The sequence below is a fragment of the Chelonia mydas genome, chromosome 10 (genome assembly GCF_015237465.2).
Source record: "Chelonia mydas isolate rCheMyd1 chromosome 10, rCheMyd1.pri.v2, whole genome shotgun sequence".
Classification (NCBI taxonomy): domain Eukaryota; kingdom Metazoa; phylum Chordata; order Testudines; family Cheloniidae; genus Chelonia; species Chelonia mydas.
The window spans coordinates 76,845,775-76,863,709 of record NC_051250.2 but is presented as its reverse complement, the minus strand read 5'-3'; the positions used below and the strand labels follow the sequence as shown (position 1 = coordinate 76,863,709).

At 59.0% G+C, this 17,935-nt stretch overlaps 1 protein-coding gene across 2 annotated transcripts; it reads right to left on the bottom strand.

Moving 5' to 3' along the window:
* Positions 1-625: 625 nt before the first annotated feature.
* MTFMT (mitochondrial methionyl-tRNA formyltransferase) lies at positions 626-8,486 on the bottom strand. 2 transcript variants are annotated; one of them, XM_037910983.2, is made up of 9 exons: positions 8,240-8,486; positions 7,120-7,332; positions 6,283-6,405; positions 5,442-5,544; positions 4,484-4,559; positions 3,860-3,951; positions 3,027-3,108; positions 1,267-1,349; positions 626-1,101 (listed from the first exon to the last, which is right to left on the bottom strand). In XM_037910983.2, exons 1-9 carry the CDS (start codon positions 8,458-8,460, stop codon positions 868-870), a joined length of 1,227 nt encoding a protein of 408 aa, XP_037766911.1. In that variant the 5' UTR covers positions 8,461-8,486; the 3' UTR covers positions 626-867. The 2 variants fall into 2 exon arrangements, with proteins under 2 accessions (XP_037766911.1, XP_043379793.1); XM_043523858.1 differs by having other exon boundaries at positions 8,198-8,475.
* Between the last annotated feature and the right edge of the window lie 9,449 nt (positions 8,487-17,935).

The following is a 17,935-nucleotide window of genomic DNA, read 5'->3' as shown; positions in this document are numbered from 1 at the left end:
AAACATTATCAGAACAAAGTACTGTTTCCTGTATTCTACAAACGTCAAAATGTTTGAATGACCATAACAAACAGTTAATTCAATGTACGTGTTCAGTGCCAAAATTTTACTAGCTTTTCTTCCATTAGACACACAACTTTTCTGGATGGCCGTCATCCAACCAAACACTAGCCAAATGGTGTGTACTCTAAGAGTACAATTCTAATTCCGTGGGTATTGATTTAGAGGCTAAATTTCTGCTTTGTGTTCTCTAGTTTATTTTAGATAAAAGCATGCAAAATTACCAATATTATCCTTCTGGACAATTCCCACTTGTGGACTTCACTTGAAAATGTTCCACTAATGAAAAATTACAAATCTGAGCCTGAAATACTAAACAATTACCATATGCCTTTGTACAAATAAATATATCTGGATCCAGTAGGATTTTGGCAGATATTACTTACCAAAATAGGTTTTGTTTCACACAAACAGGATCTTGCAGGTAAAAAAGTGTTTCTCATTAATTTCCTATACCATTTAAGGACAAACTACTTTAAGTTTGTCAGATAAGCATAATTAAACAGAACTATATTGATCTACCCTCTGACAAAGCCATGCTGGAAAAAAAAAATCAAGCTTTTTAAAATTTTGTGTAAAAATAATTTATTGTCTAACAATAGAAACAGGGTTATTCATTGTCTTAGTTAGGCATTCACTAACGTGTGCTCTTCTCTTAAGGAATAAAACGTAGTGCTTCGTAAAAGAGTAATGAGGAAATCTTCTTGGCTGATGATACCAATATCACACATTTTGCAGTTGAAGCACCTTTAAAGAAATTCCTGCTTCATTTATTGTAATGGACGATGAAATACTTAATGTTTCTATTCATTTACAGTCATCCTGTTTGACAAATTTCATGCACTTTGTTTTATATTGTACACCACCATTTCCTTTTCTTTCAGTCTTCTTCGCTGTGGTAAGTTTGAGAGTATGAAATCTGCAGTCCCTATAAAGCGTTTTTGAATTCTGCTGGAACCAGGGATGTAAGTACCCATTATAGAAGTCAGCAGCTGTAAGCTTCTTCTTTAAAATGACAGTTTTGACTCCGACCCAGCCTTCCTAGAAAGGAAGATAAAAGATGCACACACTAAGGACTCTACCTACTAGCTAAGTTTGTTAAAGTCTGATCATTCTTATGTTAGGGTGCAGATTATTAAAAACAGATGTAGCAGTCTAAAAATCATCTTCAGAACCCTGAATAGAAAGCAAAGGCAGAAAACATACCTTGCAACGTACCACCAATGTCTGTGACGATTTATGGTATAATACTGATCCTGGAACAATTCCATGCTCATTTAATAGTTGATCTGCAAACAAATAGGAACTTCTTGCATTTTCACGCTACTGAATAAGAGTAAAAAACATGAAACTTATTTTTATGTCTGTTCTGAAACTAGACAGTTATGTAAAAAAGTTATGACAGTTACCGGTTTGCATAAAAACCCTCATTGTTCTTTATGATATATAGCAGAGAGGAGCAAGTCAGAGTAAGGGGTGAAAGTGTCCCATAAATAACAGAAAATATCTAGCATGGTCCCCAACTTTCCAAAAGCATGCATAAGCTCCCTTGTAGTAATAAAAGCATGTTTGCTCTGTAGGGGACTTAGTGAAGCCACACTCTGCAGCACACTGCTTTCTAATAGGTCCCCAAACAAAACAGTCAATGCAGTAGAGGAGATACTAGAGGTACCATTAACTTCTTCTGGATGTTACCCATCTCCCCTGAGAGAGGATTTCAGGAAACACAAAAGAGAGGCTGGCCTTCCTTATGGATGACCCAGGCTCAACAGGTCTACGCCTATAACTATTAATTTTACCAGACACAGAAAATAATAGAATCACAGAAATGAAAGGCTGGAAGGGACCTCAAGAGGTCATCTAGTCTAGCCACCTATGCAGAGGCAGGGCTAGGTAAACATAGACCATCACCGACAGGTGTTGGTCCAACCTGTTTTTAAAGACCTCCAACAATGGGGATTCCAAAGCCTCCCTTGGAACCCTATTCCAGAACTCAATTACACTTATAGTTAGAAAGTTTTTCCTACTACCTAACCTAAGTCTCTCTTTCTGCAGATTAAGCCCATTACATCCTGTCCTACCTTCAGTAGAGATGAACAACTGATCATCATCTTCTTTATAACAGCCCTTAATGTATTTGAGACAGTTATCCAGTCCTATCCAGTCCCCCACTCAGCTTTTTTTTTTTTTTTTTTTTTTTACAAGACTAAGCATATCCAGACTTAACCTTTCCTCATAGGTCAGGTTTTCTAAACATTTTATCATTTCTGTTGCTCTCCTCTGGACTCTCTCTCCAATTTATCTACATCTTTCCTAAAGTGTGGCACCCAGAATTGGGAACAGAACTCCAGCTGAGTCCTTACCATTGCCAAGTAGAGTGAGACAATTAACTCCTGTCTCTTCAATACGACAGTCCTGTTAATACACCTCAGAATGACAATAGCCTTTTTTTGGTAACTGCATCATATTGACTCATATTCAGGTTGTGATCCACTATAACCCCCAAGTCCTTTGGCTAGGCAATAGTACTGCTAACAGTTATTCCCCATTTTGGATTTATGCATTTGGCTTCTCCTTCCTAAAGGTAGTACATTGCATGTGTCTTTACTGAATTTCATCTTGTTGATTTCAGACCAACTCTCCAATTTGTCAGGATCATTCTAATCCTGAAGTGTTTGCAACCCCTCTCCCCCGCTCCCCTTGGTGTCATCTGCAAATCTTATAAGCACATTCTTCACAGCATTATCCAAGTCATTAATAAAAATACATTGAGAGCAATTTATAAGTTTCTATGCATTTAGATGAGAATATTTAGTCTTGTTTAATTCCACTAGACTCCTAGTTAAAAACTTGCATCATGTAACTGTCGCCTAGCATAGCTTCATGTTCACTTCCAATTAAATTAAATCACTGTCAGGGTTTGTAAAATCATGTAGCAGAGAATGTTAACAGATTATAGTAAATACCAGCAAAGCTGCGGATGTTATGCACTTCCACAAAATCCAGAAGTTTAACAGTACTTCCCATCCACAATGTCTGCAGTGGAAGCTGGAAATACATAAGGAGATATGACAAACTGAGAACATTTTTACAGGAGTCTCAGTCAACTACTTTGTTTTTTCATGTGAAAAGTGTGGTAAACAGCACTAAGGCAAAGGTTTAGGGACTATTCCTGGTAGGGTGGACTGTCTACAGGTCATCATGCATATAAGTACCTGATCTTTTTTTTGTTCTTCTCCTATTCCTTCCTCTCAAACTTCTTTACAAGCATATTAAGCTACATATTAAAAAAAAGTTACTCTAGCACTAAGAGTGAATGATAAATACCTAAATACACTTGGATGGAGGACTCAAGAACTCCTATACCTGTGAAATTTTAATGCTTCACAAACAAGAAATGTGTGTACACAAACCTGGTATGTTTGTAGTTAATATCTGAAGGATACATTTGCATCCTTTAAAACAGTTAACCATAACTTTACTCAGTACTTCACAAATATAGCATCATTCCTCTGAATGGATGCACTCTCTGAAGTACCATAGATATCCCCATTTTACTGATAGGGAAATTGAAGCAGAGAAGTTAAATAACTTGGCAAGGTCACAGTAAGTTAACAGAGCTAGCATTAGAACTCAGGAGATGTTCTTGGATCCATGTCCTTTCCTCATGCAACTTGACTGCTTTGCCTCTCTAAAAAGAGCCAATCCACCATTTAAAAGGCTAAAGCATCAACACCCAATTAGGGTAAGATTTACCTTATAGGAAAGCTTCTAAAAAATTATTTCTATTTTGTCTTACTGTAGTTCCTATGGCACGTTGTAGTCGTAATATCTGCTCAGGAGTTTGTTCTTCCCATTTTATACAACTCATAGCAACAGTGACTTTAGGAGCTAGAAAAAAAGCAAAGCAAAAAAGAGACTTTACATTTTTGCTTTGTGTTTATTTACAACTGAATAACTTAAAGTGTAATTTGTAAAGCCATTAAAAGCATTTAAGTCTGTCTTCTTGTTGCACCACCAGGACTAGAAGATCACACAAGTTAACAACACCTATGCTCAAGCCGAAGAGTTAATTTTCTGGTAACTCAGACAGGAACAGCATGAAACGATTAGAATCTTGAGATGTAGTCTTTCCTTTATCGGTTGTAGAGGCTGTCAGAAAATTGTTACTGCTGGAATCTAAGGAAAGATTCTGCAGTGTTCTACCCCCCCGCCTCCCCCATGATGTTAATCCTTTAACACAGAAGTCATTGGAAGTTTTCTGTTGATTTCAAGAGATACAGACACAGCCCTAAATAAGAACTAACACATACAAGAGTGCCCAAAAAACACAATGTAGGATCACAGGAACTGAATTCTATACCCAGGTAATATTGAAAAAAAAATGAAAACATACAATTTGCATTAAATACTCAGTACCTACCAAATGTTACTCCTTCATTTGGTTGCTCCCTTTTGTTTTTTAAACTTTCAGGTAAGTTTTTCAAAACTGAAATGAGCTGCAAAACAAAAAAAAGGCTTTGTACAGAACAAATTTAAATAGCACATGAGCATTATATTAGATATATTGCCAGTAGCATTCCTCCAAGACTTTTAAAGCCGCAAACATTTTGATCAGTCCAACTTTCTAAAAGCTCAAAAGAAACTCATTTCACTGAACTAAGAACACACTTAACTGTGCTATAAACTAATTTTTTCCAATTAAAATTGAAAATTCCTCAACCTTATGCTGGCAGCTAGCCTGCTAGTGTCACTAGGTGTAAAATCAAGTGAAAAATCTGTCACTGACTTCAATGGAAGCAGCGTCAGCCTGAGTATTCATACAGTGTGTTTAAAAAGTTGTTCTTTGGATATAGGGGCTGACTCCATGGGTGCTCTGGAGCTGGAGCACCCACAGAAAAAAAATAGTGGGTGCTCAATACCCACCAGCCACCCCTGAACAGCTGTTTAGCAGTGGGCAGGCGGCACAGTGAGGATGGGGCCTTGGGGGAGGGGTGAGTGGGAGCAGGGCCTCTTGGTGGAATGGGTGTGGATCACCCACCCGGAAAAATAAAAGACAGTGCCTGTGCTCTGGACAGTTAAACCAGAACTAGTGTCCACCGGAACCAGTTAATAGACTGGGACACCAACACTGCGAATGCATCTTTTCAGCAACGCAGGATGCTCAGAACTGCCAAATTTCAGACCACCTATATGTTTTCCTGTCAAAGCTTGCAGTTAAATCATGGTAGCATTAAAAGCAGTTAGGTTTGTGTATTGAGGGAATGTACGCCTTTGTTTTCTAATGCATTTACAAATAGCTCATAACAAGGAATGCTTCTCAGAATGGAAACTGACGACAATGCAATGAATAAAGTGGACAGTTACGTGCGTAGGTTTACCATGTTTGCACCCAACTTTGATAATATTGCTTCTAGTTCTTTTGCTGTGCACTGGGAAGGAACAGCAAACTTTTCCTGCTTAATAATTGGACCTACATCAAACCTAAAAACAAAAAAACATATGCATTAGCTTCTTCCTTTAGTGGACTATCACTTCATTCACACTAGCTCTCATGTACAATTTTGGTCTGAATACTGGACTTGCAATTCCAAGTGCTTCACCTCAAAAGAAAAACGGCCTGAAATATTCAAGGTGAATTTCATACATTGTTGAGATATGTTATCCAACAGAAGTAGGACAGGAAGAATATTCCTCTAGTATAGCTAAAAAACAGACAGGTCCACAGTAAAGGGGCACAGCATGTACCTTTTAATGTACTAGGTACACTATGCCATTTCATTTTATGTTCAGTTTCAGAGATGAACAAGTTTGTAGAACCTGTGAATACACCATATAGCATCTAGAAAAGCAGATCAGAGGAGAGGGGTAATTTACCAGTTTCACTGCACAGTTGAGCTGAGATCAGTAGTCCTGCAGATCTCGTGCTATTTTTGACTTGTACAGCACAAAGTGCCTAACAGACAGCTGTGATAAATCAATTTGTCCACTCACAAGCTGTATACATGACGAGTCACAGCAGTTCAGGTAAAACTTCTGAACTGTTTGAAAGTACTTAATATTAAACCATCTGTATGGGTGCATAGATCCATTTTAATTAAATGAAATTAACGTCAATACTATTTAACTTAAAAAGAATGAATATTCAACACAGTATTAACTTAATATTTGTTAAAGGCAGACATTGCAGTGATTGAATCTTTTTTAAAATGTTTGCTGTACCTTTTAGGCTTAATTTGCATAATTGTCACCCCAGTTACTGTATCACCATGAAGCACTGCGTGGACTATCGGTGCAGGGCCACGCCACCTTGGGAGATAGCTGGGATGGACATTCAAGACGCCACTGAATCAGAATATTTTAAAATTAGAATAGGACCAGTAATTCTATAACACATATAAATGGGTATTAACCATTTATTATACTGAACTTCCTTCTTATAAAAAGATGTTTTAGCTCTTCAAATGTATTGAAAATTCAATCAGTTTCACTAAGTCATATTTAAAATGCCAATCCTAAGAGCAAAGCAGCCATTTTACAGGCATATTTACACTATACAGCTTTAATGTCTGGCAACAAGTGAACACGGGAATGGGAACAGAAGTAGTAAGGGGAACATACCACATATTTAGAAGGACCTCTAACTTTTTTTTAAGTCATTTCCGTATGTCAACGTTTTTGTTTTTGAATCTACTATTGTTACAAGCAGCACCCAAGCTAACTGGAATAGACGCAAGAAAATAAATTTCGCTATTTTGTTCAGTTTATTAACTTTGCACATTTGATAGCCTTTCTGCATAATTAGTTTTCACAGTTTGCAGAGCTTGTGATTTTCAAAGCCATTAATATCTGCTGCGGAACTCAGCAACAAGCTTAGCATTGCAATGACTCAACTTTTTTTGAAAAATGACTGGTTTTTGAGTTGATGCTGTCCCTTTAAAGAATGCAAAAGACCCAAAGCTCAGATGGTCTTTTCATATGCTACTATAACCAAAGGCTAGATGACAAGAAACATATCATAGCCGAAAACATGCTGCTGCTCCATCATGTCTGACTTACTATGGAAACTGAAGAATGAGGTCCTCACTCAGAAGGCGCCCAAACGATGCCACCACCCCGACATCAAACTGGCCACTGGGTCCTGTATCCGGCCAGTCGTGGGTTGGGAGTTGAAACTGTTTGGAGCAGTTTTTCACAGGAAGACCCCTCGGCAAAGGGGATGGCAGGGTCACCACCTCCAGCCTGTCTATGAGCGGCTCCTCCCTGGGCTCCCTGTGGTAGAACGACAAGGCGGCATACGCCAGTGAGTGACCAGCACAGCTAGGAAGGAAAGGCAAAGCCTCTCTACGAACAACAGGTGGAGAAACAGCTGCTCCTTTCTTTCTGCTCCCCCAGGCACCCCAACCTACCCCACCTCATGGCCACTCACCACCACCCCTGCTCCCCATCATCCTCGCCCCTGGTCCCGTCTCACCCTCCTGCTTGTCTCCACTTCCCTCCCTCACGGTCTCCCACCCCTTCACAACCTCCCCTCTCAACCCCGTTACCACCCCAGCCCGCTGCCCAACCCTTCCATGGACCCGCTCATCCCCCCTCCCCATGGTCCCTCCCTTCCCACCCTCCCATGCCAGCCCCCCCCCCACCATCCACCCCCCTTCTCACCTCCCCTGGTCCCCGCTCACCCTCCCCCTGGTCCCCACCTCCCTTCCTCCCACCCCCATGGTCTCCCCCCAACTCTTCCATGGTCCCCACTCACCCCCCCTCCCCATGGTCCTCCCTCCTCGGTCCCTCCCTTCCCACCCTCCCATGCCAGCCCCCCCACCCATCCACCCCCCCTTCTCCCCATCCTCCCCTCACCTGGTCCCCGCTCACCCTCCCCCTGGTCCCCACCTCCCTTCCTCCCACCCCCACGGTCTCCCCCCAACTCTTCCATGGTCCCCACTCACGCCCCCTCCCCATGGTCCTCCCTCCTCGGTCCCTCCCTTCCCACCCTCCCATGCCAGCCCCCCCCACCCATCCACCCCCCCTTCTCCCCATCCTCCCCTCACCTGGTCCCCGCTCACCCTCCCCATGGTCCCCACCTCCCTTCCTCCCACCCCCACGGTCTCCCCCCCAACCCTTCCATGGACCCGCTCACCCCCGCTCCCCATGGTCCTCCCTCCTCGGTCCCCCCCGGCACCTGGCGGCCTCCAGCGCCCTCAGGGACTCGGCGGCGAAGTCGTCGGTGCCGAAGAACAGCACCCGCCACGGGGGCTTCCCCCGGGGGGCCCCGAGCTCGGCCAGCCCGCGGGTGGCGACGGCGGCGACTCCCTCCCGCAGCAGCCGTCCCCTCATGCTACCCGAGCGCGAGCCGCGGAGCCCCAAGGCCCAACCGCTCCCGCTTCCGGCGTCGCGGCTCATAGTGACGCAAACACGCCACGCACACCGCCTCAGCACGGCCTAGCGCGATGACGTCATGGCCCTCGGCGACCCGGAGATGGGAGGGGCCTGAGGAGGGGGCGTTGCCTGGCAGGCGGGGCGGGGCTCGGCTGTGACGTAAGACGGGGGCGGGGGCTCCGAGGGCTGGACAGGGCAGCAGAAGCTGGAGACCCCAGGCTGGAGCCTCCCTTGTCCGGAGCCCCCTCCCGCACCCTGAACCCCTCATTTCTGGCCTCACCCCGGAGCCCGCACCCCCAGCCAGAGCCCTCACCCCCTCCCGCACCCCAACCCCCTGCCCCAGCCCGGAGCCCCCTCCCGCACCCTGAACCCCTCATTTCTGGCCTCACCCCGGAGCCCGCACCCCCAGCCAGAGCCCTCACCCCCTCCCGCACCCCAACCCCCTGCCCCAGCCCGGAGCCCCCTCCCGCACCCTGAACCCCTCATTTCTGGCCTCACCCCGGAGCCCGCACCCCCAGCCAGAGCCCTCACCCCCTCCCGCACCCCAACCCCCTGCCCGGAGCCCCCTCTCGCACCCTGAGCCCCTCATTTCTGGCCTCACCCCGGAGCCCGCACCCCCAGCCAGAGCCCTCACCCCCTCCCGCAGCCCTACCCCCTGCCCCAGCCCGGAGCCCCCTCCCGCACCCTGAACCCCTCATTTCTGGCCTCACCCCGGAGCCCGCACCCCCAGCCAGAGCCCTCACCCCCTCCCGCACCCCAACCCCCTGCCCTGCCCGGAGCCCCCTCCCGCACCCTGAACCCCTCATTTCTGGCCTCACCCCGGAGCCCGCACCCCCAGCCAGAGCCCTCACCCCCTCCCGCAGCCCTACCCCCTGCCCCAGCCCGGAGCCCCCTCCCGCACCCTGAACCCCTCATTTCTGGCCTCACCCCGGAGCCCGCACCCCCAGCCAGAGCCCTCACCCCCTCCCGCACCCCAACCCCTTGCCCCAGCCCGGAGCCCCCTCCCGCACCCTGAACCCCTCATTTCTGGCCTCACCCCGGAGCCCGCACCCCCAGCCAGAGCCCTCACCCCCTCCCGCACCCCAACCCCCTGCCCCAGCCCGGAGCCCCCTCCCGCACCCTGAACCCCTCATTTCTGGCCTCACCCCGGAGCCCGCACCCCCAGCCAGAGCCCTCACCCCCTCCCGCACCCCAACCCCCTGCCCCAGCCCGGAGCCCCCTCCCGCACCCTGAACCCCTCATTTCTGGCCTCACCCCGGAGCCCGCACCCCCAGCCAGAGCCCTCACCCCCCTCCCGCACCCCAACCCCCTGCCCTGCCCGGAGCCCCCTCCCGCACCCTGAACCCCTCATTTCTGGCCTCACCCCGGAGCCCGCACCCCCAGCCAGAGCCCTCACCCCCTCCCGCAAGCCCTACCCCCTGCCCCAGCCCGGAGCCCCCTCCCGCACCCTGAACCCCTCATTTCTGGCCTCACCCCGGAGCCCGCACCCCCAGCCAGAGCCCTCACCCCCTCCCGCACCCCAACCCCTTGCCCCAGCCCGGAGCCCCCTCCCGCACCCTGAACCCCTCATTTCTGGCCTCACCCCGGAGCCCGCACCCCCAGCCAGAGCCCTCACCCCCTCCCGCACCCCAACCCCCCGCCCCAGCCCGGAGCCCCCTCCCGCACCCTGAACCCCTCATTTCTGGCCTCACCCCGGAGCCCGCACCCCCAGCCAGAGCCCTCACCCCCTCCCGCACCCCAACTCCCTGCCCCAGCCCGGAGCCCCTTCCTGCACCCTGAACCCCTCATTTCTGGCCTCACCCCGGAGCCCGCACCCCCAGCCAGAGCCCTCACCCCCTCCCGCACCCCAACCCCCTGCCCGGAGCCCCCTCCCGCACCTTGAACCCCTCATTTCTGGCCTCACCCCGGAGCCCGCACCCCCAGCCAGAGCCCTCACCCCCTCCCGCACCCCAACCCCCTGCCCGGAGCCCCCTCTCGCACCCTGAACCCCTCATTTCTGGCCTCACCCCAGAGCCAGCACCCCCAGCCAGAGCCCTCATGCCCTCCTGCACCCCAACCCCCTGCCCGGAGCCCCCTCCCGCACCCTGAGCCCCTCATTTCTGGCCTCACCCCGGAGCCCGCACCCCCAGCCAGAGCCCTCACCCCCTCCCGCACCCCAACCCCCTGCCCCAGCCCGGAGCCCCCTCCCGCACCCTGAACCCCTCATTTCTGGCCTCACCCCGGAGCCCGCACCCCCAGCCAGAGCCCTCACCCCCTCCCGCACCCCAACCCCCTACCCCAGCCCGGAGCCCCCTCCCGCACCCTGAACCCCTCATTTCTGGCCTCACCCCGGAGCCCGCACCCCCAGCCAGAGCCCTCACCCCCTCCCGCACCCCAACCCCCTGCCCCAGCCCGGAGCCCCCTCCCGCACCCTGAACCCCTCATTTCTGGCCTCACCCCGGAGCCCGCACCCCCAGCCAGAGCCCGCACCCCCTCCCGCACCCCAACCCCCTACCCCAGCCCGGAGCCCCCTCCCGCACCCTGAACCCCTCATTTCTGGCCTCACCCCGGACCCCGCACCCCCAGCCAGAGCCCGCACCCCCTCCCGCACCCCAACCCCCTACCCCAGCCCGGAGCCCCCTCCCGCACCCTGAACCCCTCATTTCTGGCCTCACCCCGGAGCCCGCACCCCCAGCCAGAGCCCTCACCCCCTCCCGCACCCCAACCCCCTGCCCCAGCCCGGAGCCCCCTCCCGCACCCTGAACCCCTCATTTCTGGCCTCACCCCGGAGCCCGCACCCCCAGCCAGAGCTCTCACCCCCTCCCGCACCCCAACCCCCTGCCCCAGCCCGGAGCCCCCTCCCGCACCCTGAACCCCTCATTTCTGGCCTCACCCCGGAGCCCCCACCCCCAGCCAGAGCCCTCACCCCCTCCCGCACCCCAACCCCCTGCCCTGCCCGGAGCCCCCTCCCGCACCCTGAACCCCTCATTTCTGGCCTCACCCCGGAGCCCGCACCCCCAGCCAGAGCCCTCACCCCCTCCCGCAAGCCCTACCCCCTGCCCCTGCCCGGAGCCCCCTCCCGCACCCTGAACCCCTCATTTCTGGCCTCACCCCGGAGCCCGCACCCCCAGCCAGAGCCCTCACCCCCTCCCGCACCCCAACCCCCTGCCCCAGCCCGGAGCCCCCTCCCGCACCCTGAACCCCTCATTTCTGGCCTCACCCCGGAGCCCGCACCCCCAGCCAGAGCCCTCACCCCCTCCCGCACCCCAACCCCCTGCCCGGAGCCCCCTCTCGCACCCTGAACCCCTCATTTCTGGCCTCACCCCGGAGCCTGCACCCCCAGCCAGAGCCCTCACCCCCTCCCGCACCCCAACCCCCTGCCCCAGCCCGGAGCCCCCTCCCGCACCCTGAACCCCTCATTTCTGGCCTCACCCCGGAGCCCGCACCCCCAGCCAGAGCCCTCACCCCCTCCCGCACCCCAACCCCCTACCCCAGCCCGGAGCCCCCTCCCGCACCCTGAACCCCTCATTTCTGGCCTCACCCCGGAGCCCGCACCCCCAGCCAGAGCCCTCACCCCCTCCCGCACCCCAACCCCCTGCCCGGAGCCCCCTCCCACACCCTGAACCCCTCATTTCTGGCCTCACCCCGGAGCCCGCACCCCCAGCCAGAGCCCTCACCCCCTCCCGCAAGCCCTACCCCCTGCCCCAGCCCGGAGCCCCCTCCCACACCTGAACCCCTCATTTCTGGCCTCACCCCAGAGCCCGCACCCCCAGCCAGAGCCCTCACCCCCTCCCGCACCCCAACCCCCTGCCCGGAGCCCCCTCCCGCACCCTGAACCCCTCATTTCTGGCCTCACCCCGGAGCCCGCACCCCCAGCCAGAGCCCTCACCCCCTCCCGCCCCCCAACCCCCTGCCCCAGCCCAGAGCCCCCTCCCGCACCCTGAGCCCCTCATTTCTGGCCTCACCCCGGAGCCCGCACCCCCAGCCAGAGCCCTCATGCCCTCTTGCACCCCAACCCCCTGCCCGGAGCCCCCTCTCGCACCCTGAACCCCTCATTTCTGGCCTCACCCCGGAGCCCGCACCCCCAGCCAGAGCCCTCACCCCTCCCGCAGCCCAACCCCCTGCCCGGAGCCCCCTCCCGCACCCTGAACCCCTCATTTCTGGCCTCACCCCGGAGCCCGCACCCCCAGCCAGAGCCCTCACCCCCTCCCGCACCCCAACCCCCTGCCCGGAGCCCCCTCCCGCACCCTGAGCCCCTCATTTCTGGCCTCACCCCAGAGCCTGCACCCCCAGCCAGAGCCCTCACCCCCTCCCGCACCCCAACCCCCTGCCCGGAGCCCCCCCCCGCACCCTGAGCCCCTCATTTCTGGCCTCACCCCGGAGCCCGCACCCCCCGCCAGAGCCCTCACCCCCTCCCGCACCCCCACCCCCTGCCCGGAGCCCCCTCCCGCACCCTGAACCCCTCATTTCTGGCCTCACCCCGGAGCCCGCACCCCCAGCCAGAGCCCTCACCCCCTCCCGCACCCCAACCCCGTGCCCCAGCCCGGAGCCCCTTCCCGCACCCTGAACCCCTCATTTCTGGCCTCACCCCGGAGCCTGCACCCCCAGCCAGAGCCCTCACCCCCTCCCGCACCCCAACCCCCTGCCCCAGCCCGGAGCCCCCTCCCGCACCCTGAACGCCTCATTTCTGGCCTCACCCCAGAGCCTGCACCCCCAGCCAGAGCCCTCACCCCCTCCCGCACCCCAACCCCCAGCCCGGAGCCCCCTCCCGCACCCTGAGCCCCTCATTTCTGGCCTCACCCCGGAGCCCGCCCCCCCAGCCAGAGCCCTCACCCCCTCCCGCACCCCAACCCCCTGCCCGGAGCCCCCTCCCGCACCCTGAACCCCTCATTTCTGGCCTCACCCCGGAGCCCGCACCCCCAGCCAGAGCCCTCACCCCCTCCCGCACCCCAACCCCCTGCCCCAGCCCGGAGCCCCCTCCCGCACCCTGAACCCCTCATTTCTGGCCTCACCCCGGAGCCCGCACCCCCAGCCAGAGCCCTCACCCCCTCCCGCACCCCAACCCCCTGCCCGGAGCCCCCTCTCGCACCCTGAACCCCTCATTTCTGGCCTCACCCCGGAGCCCGCACCCCCAGCCAGAGCCCTCACCCCTCCCGCAGCCCAACCCCCTGCCCGGAGCCCCCTCCCGCACCCTGAACCCCTCATTTCTGGCCTCACCCCGGACCCCGCACCCCCAGCCAGAGCCCTCACCCCCTCCCGCACCCCAACCCCCTGCCCGGAGCCCCCTCTCGCACCCTGAACCCCTCATTTCTGGCCTCACCCCGGAGCCCGCACCCCCAGCCAGAGCCCTCACCCCCTCCCGCACCCCAACCCCCTGCCCGGAGCCCCCTCCCGCACCCTGAACCCCTCATTTCTGGCCTCACCCCGGAGCCCGCACCCCCCGCCAGAGCCCTCACCCCCTCCCGCACCCCAACCCCCTGCCCGGAGCCCCCTCCCGCACCCTGAACCCCTCATTTCTGGCCGCACCCCGGAGCCCGCACCCCCAGCCAGAGCCCTCACCCCCTCCCGCACCCCAACCCCCAGCCCCCGCCCGGAGCCCCCTCCCGCACCCTGAACCCCTCATTTCTGGCCTCACCCCGGAGCCTGCACCCCCAGCCAGAGCCCTCACCCCCTCCCGCACCCCAACCCCCTGCCCCAGCCCGGAGCCCCCGCCCGCACCCTGAACCCCTCATTTCTGGCCTCACCCCGGAGCCCGCACCCCCAGCCAGAGCCCTCACCCCCTCCCGCACCCCAACCCCCTACCCCAGCCCGGAGCCCCCTCCCGCACCCTGAACCCCTCATTTCTGGCCTCACCCCGGAGCCCGCACCCCCAGCCAGAGCCCTCACCCCCTCCCGCACCCCAACCCCCTGCCCGGAGCCCCCTCCCACACCCTGAACCCCTCATTTCTGGCCTCACCCCGGAGCCCGCACCCCCAGCCAGAGCCCTCACCCCCTCCCGCAGCCCTACCCCCTGCCCCAGCCCGGAGCCCCCTCCCACACCTGAACCCCTCATTTCTGGCCTCACCCCAGAGCCCGCACCCCCAGCCAGAGCCCTCACCCCCTCCCGCACCCCAACCCCCAGCCCGGAGCCCCCTCCCGCACCCTGAACCCCTCATTTCTGGCCTCACCCCGGAGCCCGCACCCCCAGCCAGAGCCCTCACCCCCTCCCGCACCCCAACCCCCTGCCCCAGCCCAGAGCCCCCTCCCGCACCCTGAGCCCCTCATTTCTGGCCTCACCCCGGAGCCCGCACCCCCAGCCAGAGCCCTCATGCCCTCTTGCACCCCAACCCCCTGCCCGGAGCCCCCTCTCGCACCCTGAACCCCTCATTTCTGGCCTCACCCCGGAGCCCGCACCCCCAGCCAGAGCCCTCACCCCTCCCGCAGCCCAACCCCCTGCCCGGAGCCCCCTCCCGCACCCTGAACCCCTCATTTCTGGCCTCACCCCGGAGCCCGCACCCCCAGCCAGAGCCCTCACCCCCTCCCGCACCCCAACCCCCTGCCCGGAGCCCCCTCCCGCACCCTGAGCCCCTCATTTCTGGCCTCACCCCAGAGCCTGCACCCCCAGCCAGAGCCCTCACCCCCTCCCGCACCCCAACCCCCTGCCCGGAGCCCCCTCCCGCACCCTGAGCCCCTCATTTCTGGCCTCACCCCGGAGCCCGCACCCCCAGCCAGAGCCCTCACCCCCTCCCGCACCCCAACCCCCTGCCCGGAGCCCCCTCCCGCACCCTGAACCCCTCATTTCTGGCCTCACCCCGGAGCCCGCACCCCCAGCCAGAGCCCTCACCCCCTCCCGCACCCCAACCCCGTGCCCCAGCCCGGAGCCCCTTCCCGCACCCTGAACCCCTCATTTCTGGCCTCACCCCGGAGCCTGCACCCCCAGCCAGAGCCCTCACCCCCTCCCGCACCCCAACCCCCTGCCCCAGCCCGGAGCCCCCTCCCGCACCCTGAACGCCTCATTTCTGGCCTCACCCCAGAGCCTGCACCCCCAGCCAGAGCCCTCACCCCCTCCCGCACCCCAACCCCCTGCCCGGAGCCCCCTCCCGCACCCTGAGCCCCTCATTTCTGGCCTCACCCCGGAGCCCGCACCCCCAGCCAGAGCCCTCACCCCCTCCCGCACCCCAACCCCCTGCCCGGAGCCCCCTCCCGCACCCTGAACCCCTCATTTCTGGCCTCACCCCGGAGCCCGCACCCCCAGCCAGAGCCCTCACCCCCTCCCGCACCCCAACCCCCTGCCCCAGCCCGGAGCCCCCTCCCGCACCCTGAACCCCTCATTTCTGGCCTCACCCCGGAGCCCGCACCCCCAGCCAGAGCCCTCATGCCCTCCTGCACCCCAACCCCCTGCCCGGAGCCCCCTCTCGCACCCTGAACCCCTCATTTCTGGCCTCACCCCGGAGCCCGCACCCCCAGCCAGAGCCCTCACCCCTCCCGCAGCCCAACCCCCTGCCCGGAGCCCCCTCCCGCACCCTGAACCCCTCATTTCTGGCCTCACCCCGGACCCCGCACCCCCAGCCAGGGCCCTCACCCCCTCCCGCACCCCAACCCCCTGCCCGGAGCCCCCTCTCGCACCCTGAACCCCTCATTTCTGGCCTCACCCCGGAGCCTGCACCCCCAGCCAGAGCCCTCACCCCCTCCCGCACCCCAACCCCCTGCCCGGAGCCCCCTCCCGCACCCTGAGCCCCTCATTTCTGGCCTCACCCCGGAGCCCGCACCCCCAGCCAGAGCCCTCACCCCCTCCCGCACCCCAACCCCCTGCCCGGAGCCCCCTCCCGCACCCTGAACCCCTCATTTCTGGCCTCACCCCGGAGCCCGCACCCCCAGCCAGAGCCCTCACCCCCTCCCGCACCCCAACCCCCTGCCCCAGCCCGGAGCCCCCTCCCGCACCCTGAACCCCTCATTTCTGGCCTCACCCCGGAGCCTGCACCCCCAGCCAGTGCCCTCACCCCCTCCCGCACCCCAACCCCCTGCCCCAGCCCGGAGCCCCCTCCCGCACCCTGAACCCCTCATTTCTGGCCTCACCCCGGAGCCCGCACCCCCAGCCAGAGCCCTCACCCCCTCCCGCACCCCAACCCCCTACCCCAGCCCGGAGCCCCCTCCCGCACCCTGAACCCCTCATTTCTGGCCTCACCCCGGAGCCCGCACCCCCAGCCAGAGCCTGCACCCCCTCCCGCACCCCAACCCCCTGCCCTGCCCGGAGCCCCCTCCCACACCTGAACCCCTCATTTCTGGCCTCACCCCGGAGCCCGCACCCCCAGCCAGAGCCTGCACCCCCTCCCGCACCCCAACCCCCTGCCCTGCCCGGAGCCCCCTCCCGCACCCTGAACCCCTCATTTCTGGCCTCACCCCGGAGCCCGCACCCCCAGCCAGAGCCCTCACTCCCTCCCGCACCCCAACCCCCTGCCCGGAGCCCCCTCTCGCACCCTGAACCCCTCATTTCTGGCCTCACCCTGGAGCCCGCACCCCCAGCCAGAGCCCTCACCCCCTCCCGCACCCCAACCCCCTGCCCCAGCCCGGAGCCCCCTCCCGCACCCTGAACCCCTCATTTCTGGCCTCACCCCGGAGCCTGCACCCCCAGCCAGAGCCCTCACCCCCTCCCGCACCCCAACCCCCTGCCCGGAGCCCCCTCCCGCACCCTGAACTCCTCATTTCTGGCCTCACCCCAGAGCCCACACCCCCAGTCAGAGCCCTCACCCCCTCCCGCACCCCAACCCCCTGCCCCAGCCCGGAGCCCCCTCTCGCACCCTGAACGCCTCATTTCTGGCCTCACCCCGGAGCCCCCACCCCCAGCCAGAGCCCTCACCCCCTCCCGCACCCCAACCCCTTGCCCCAGCCCGGAGCCCCCTCCTGCACCCTGAACCCCTCATTTCTGGCCTCACTCCAGAGCCCGCACCCCCAGCCAGAGCCCTCACCCCCTCCCGCACCCCAACTCCCTGCCCCAGCCCGGAGCCCCCTCCTGCACCCTGAACCCCTCATTTCTGGCCTCACCCCGGAGCCCACACCCCCCGCCAGAGCCCTCACCCCCTCCCGCACCCCAACCCCCTGCCCGGAGCCCCCTCCCGCACCCTGAACCCCTCATTTCTGGCCTCACCCCGGAGCCCACACCCCCCGTTAGAGCCCTCATGCCCTCCTGCACCCCTGCCCCATCCTGGAGCCCCCTCCCGCACCCTTAACCCTTCATTACTGGCCCCACCCCAGAGCCTGCACCCCCAGTTAGAGCCCTCACCCCCTCTCACACCCCTCCCCAACCCCCAGCCCCAGCCCAGTGAAAGTGAGTGAGTGTGGGGGAGAGCCAGCCACTGAGTGCGGGGAATGTAGTGAGCGGGGGGGCAGGGCCTCAGGGAAGGGATGGGGCAGGGGGTGGGGTATCTGGGGCTAGGGCGTTTTGTGCGATTAGAAAGCTGGCAACCCTAGCAGGTGCATGGTGCTCCTCACCCCGGTGTCCAAGGGAGCGCAGCCTTTGCGTTGGCAGGGCGAGGATAGCGAC

Coding starts and splice junctions, on each gene's coding strand:
- MTFMT (XM_043523858.1), bottom strand. CDS start 8,460: ATGAGCCGCGACGCCGGAAGCGGGAGCGGTTGGGCCTTGGGGCTCCGC. Junction 3,109..3,859: donor AACGTGCCATAGGAACTACA/GTAAGACAAAAT, acceptor ATGTATTTCCAG/CTTCCACTGCAGACATTGTG. Junction 1,102..1,266: donor CATTGGTGGTACGTTGCAAG/GTATGTTTTCTG, acceptor CTTCCTTTCTAG/GAAGGCTGGGTCGGAGTCAA.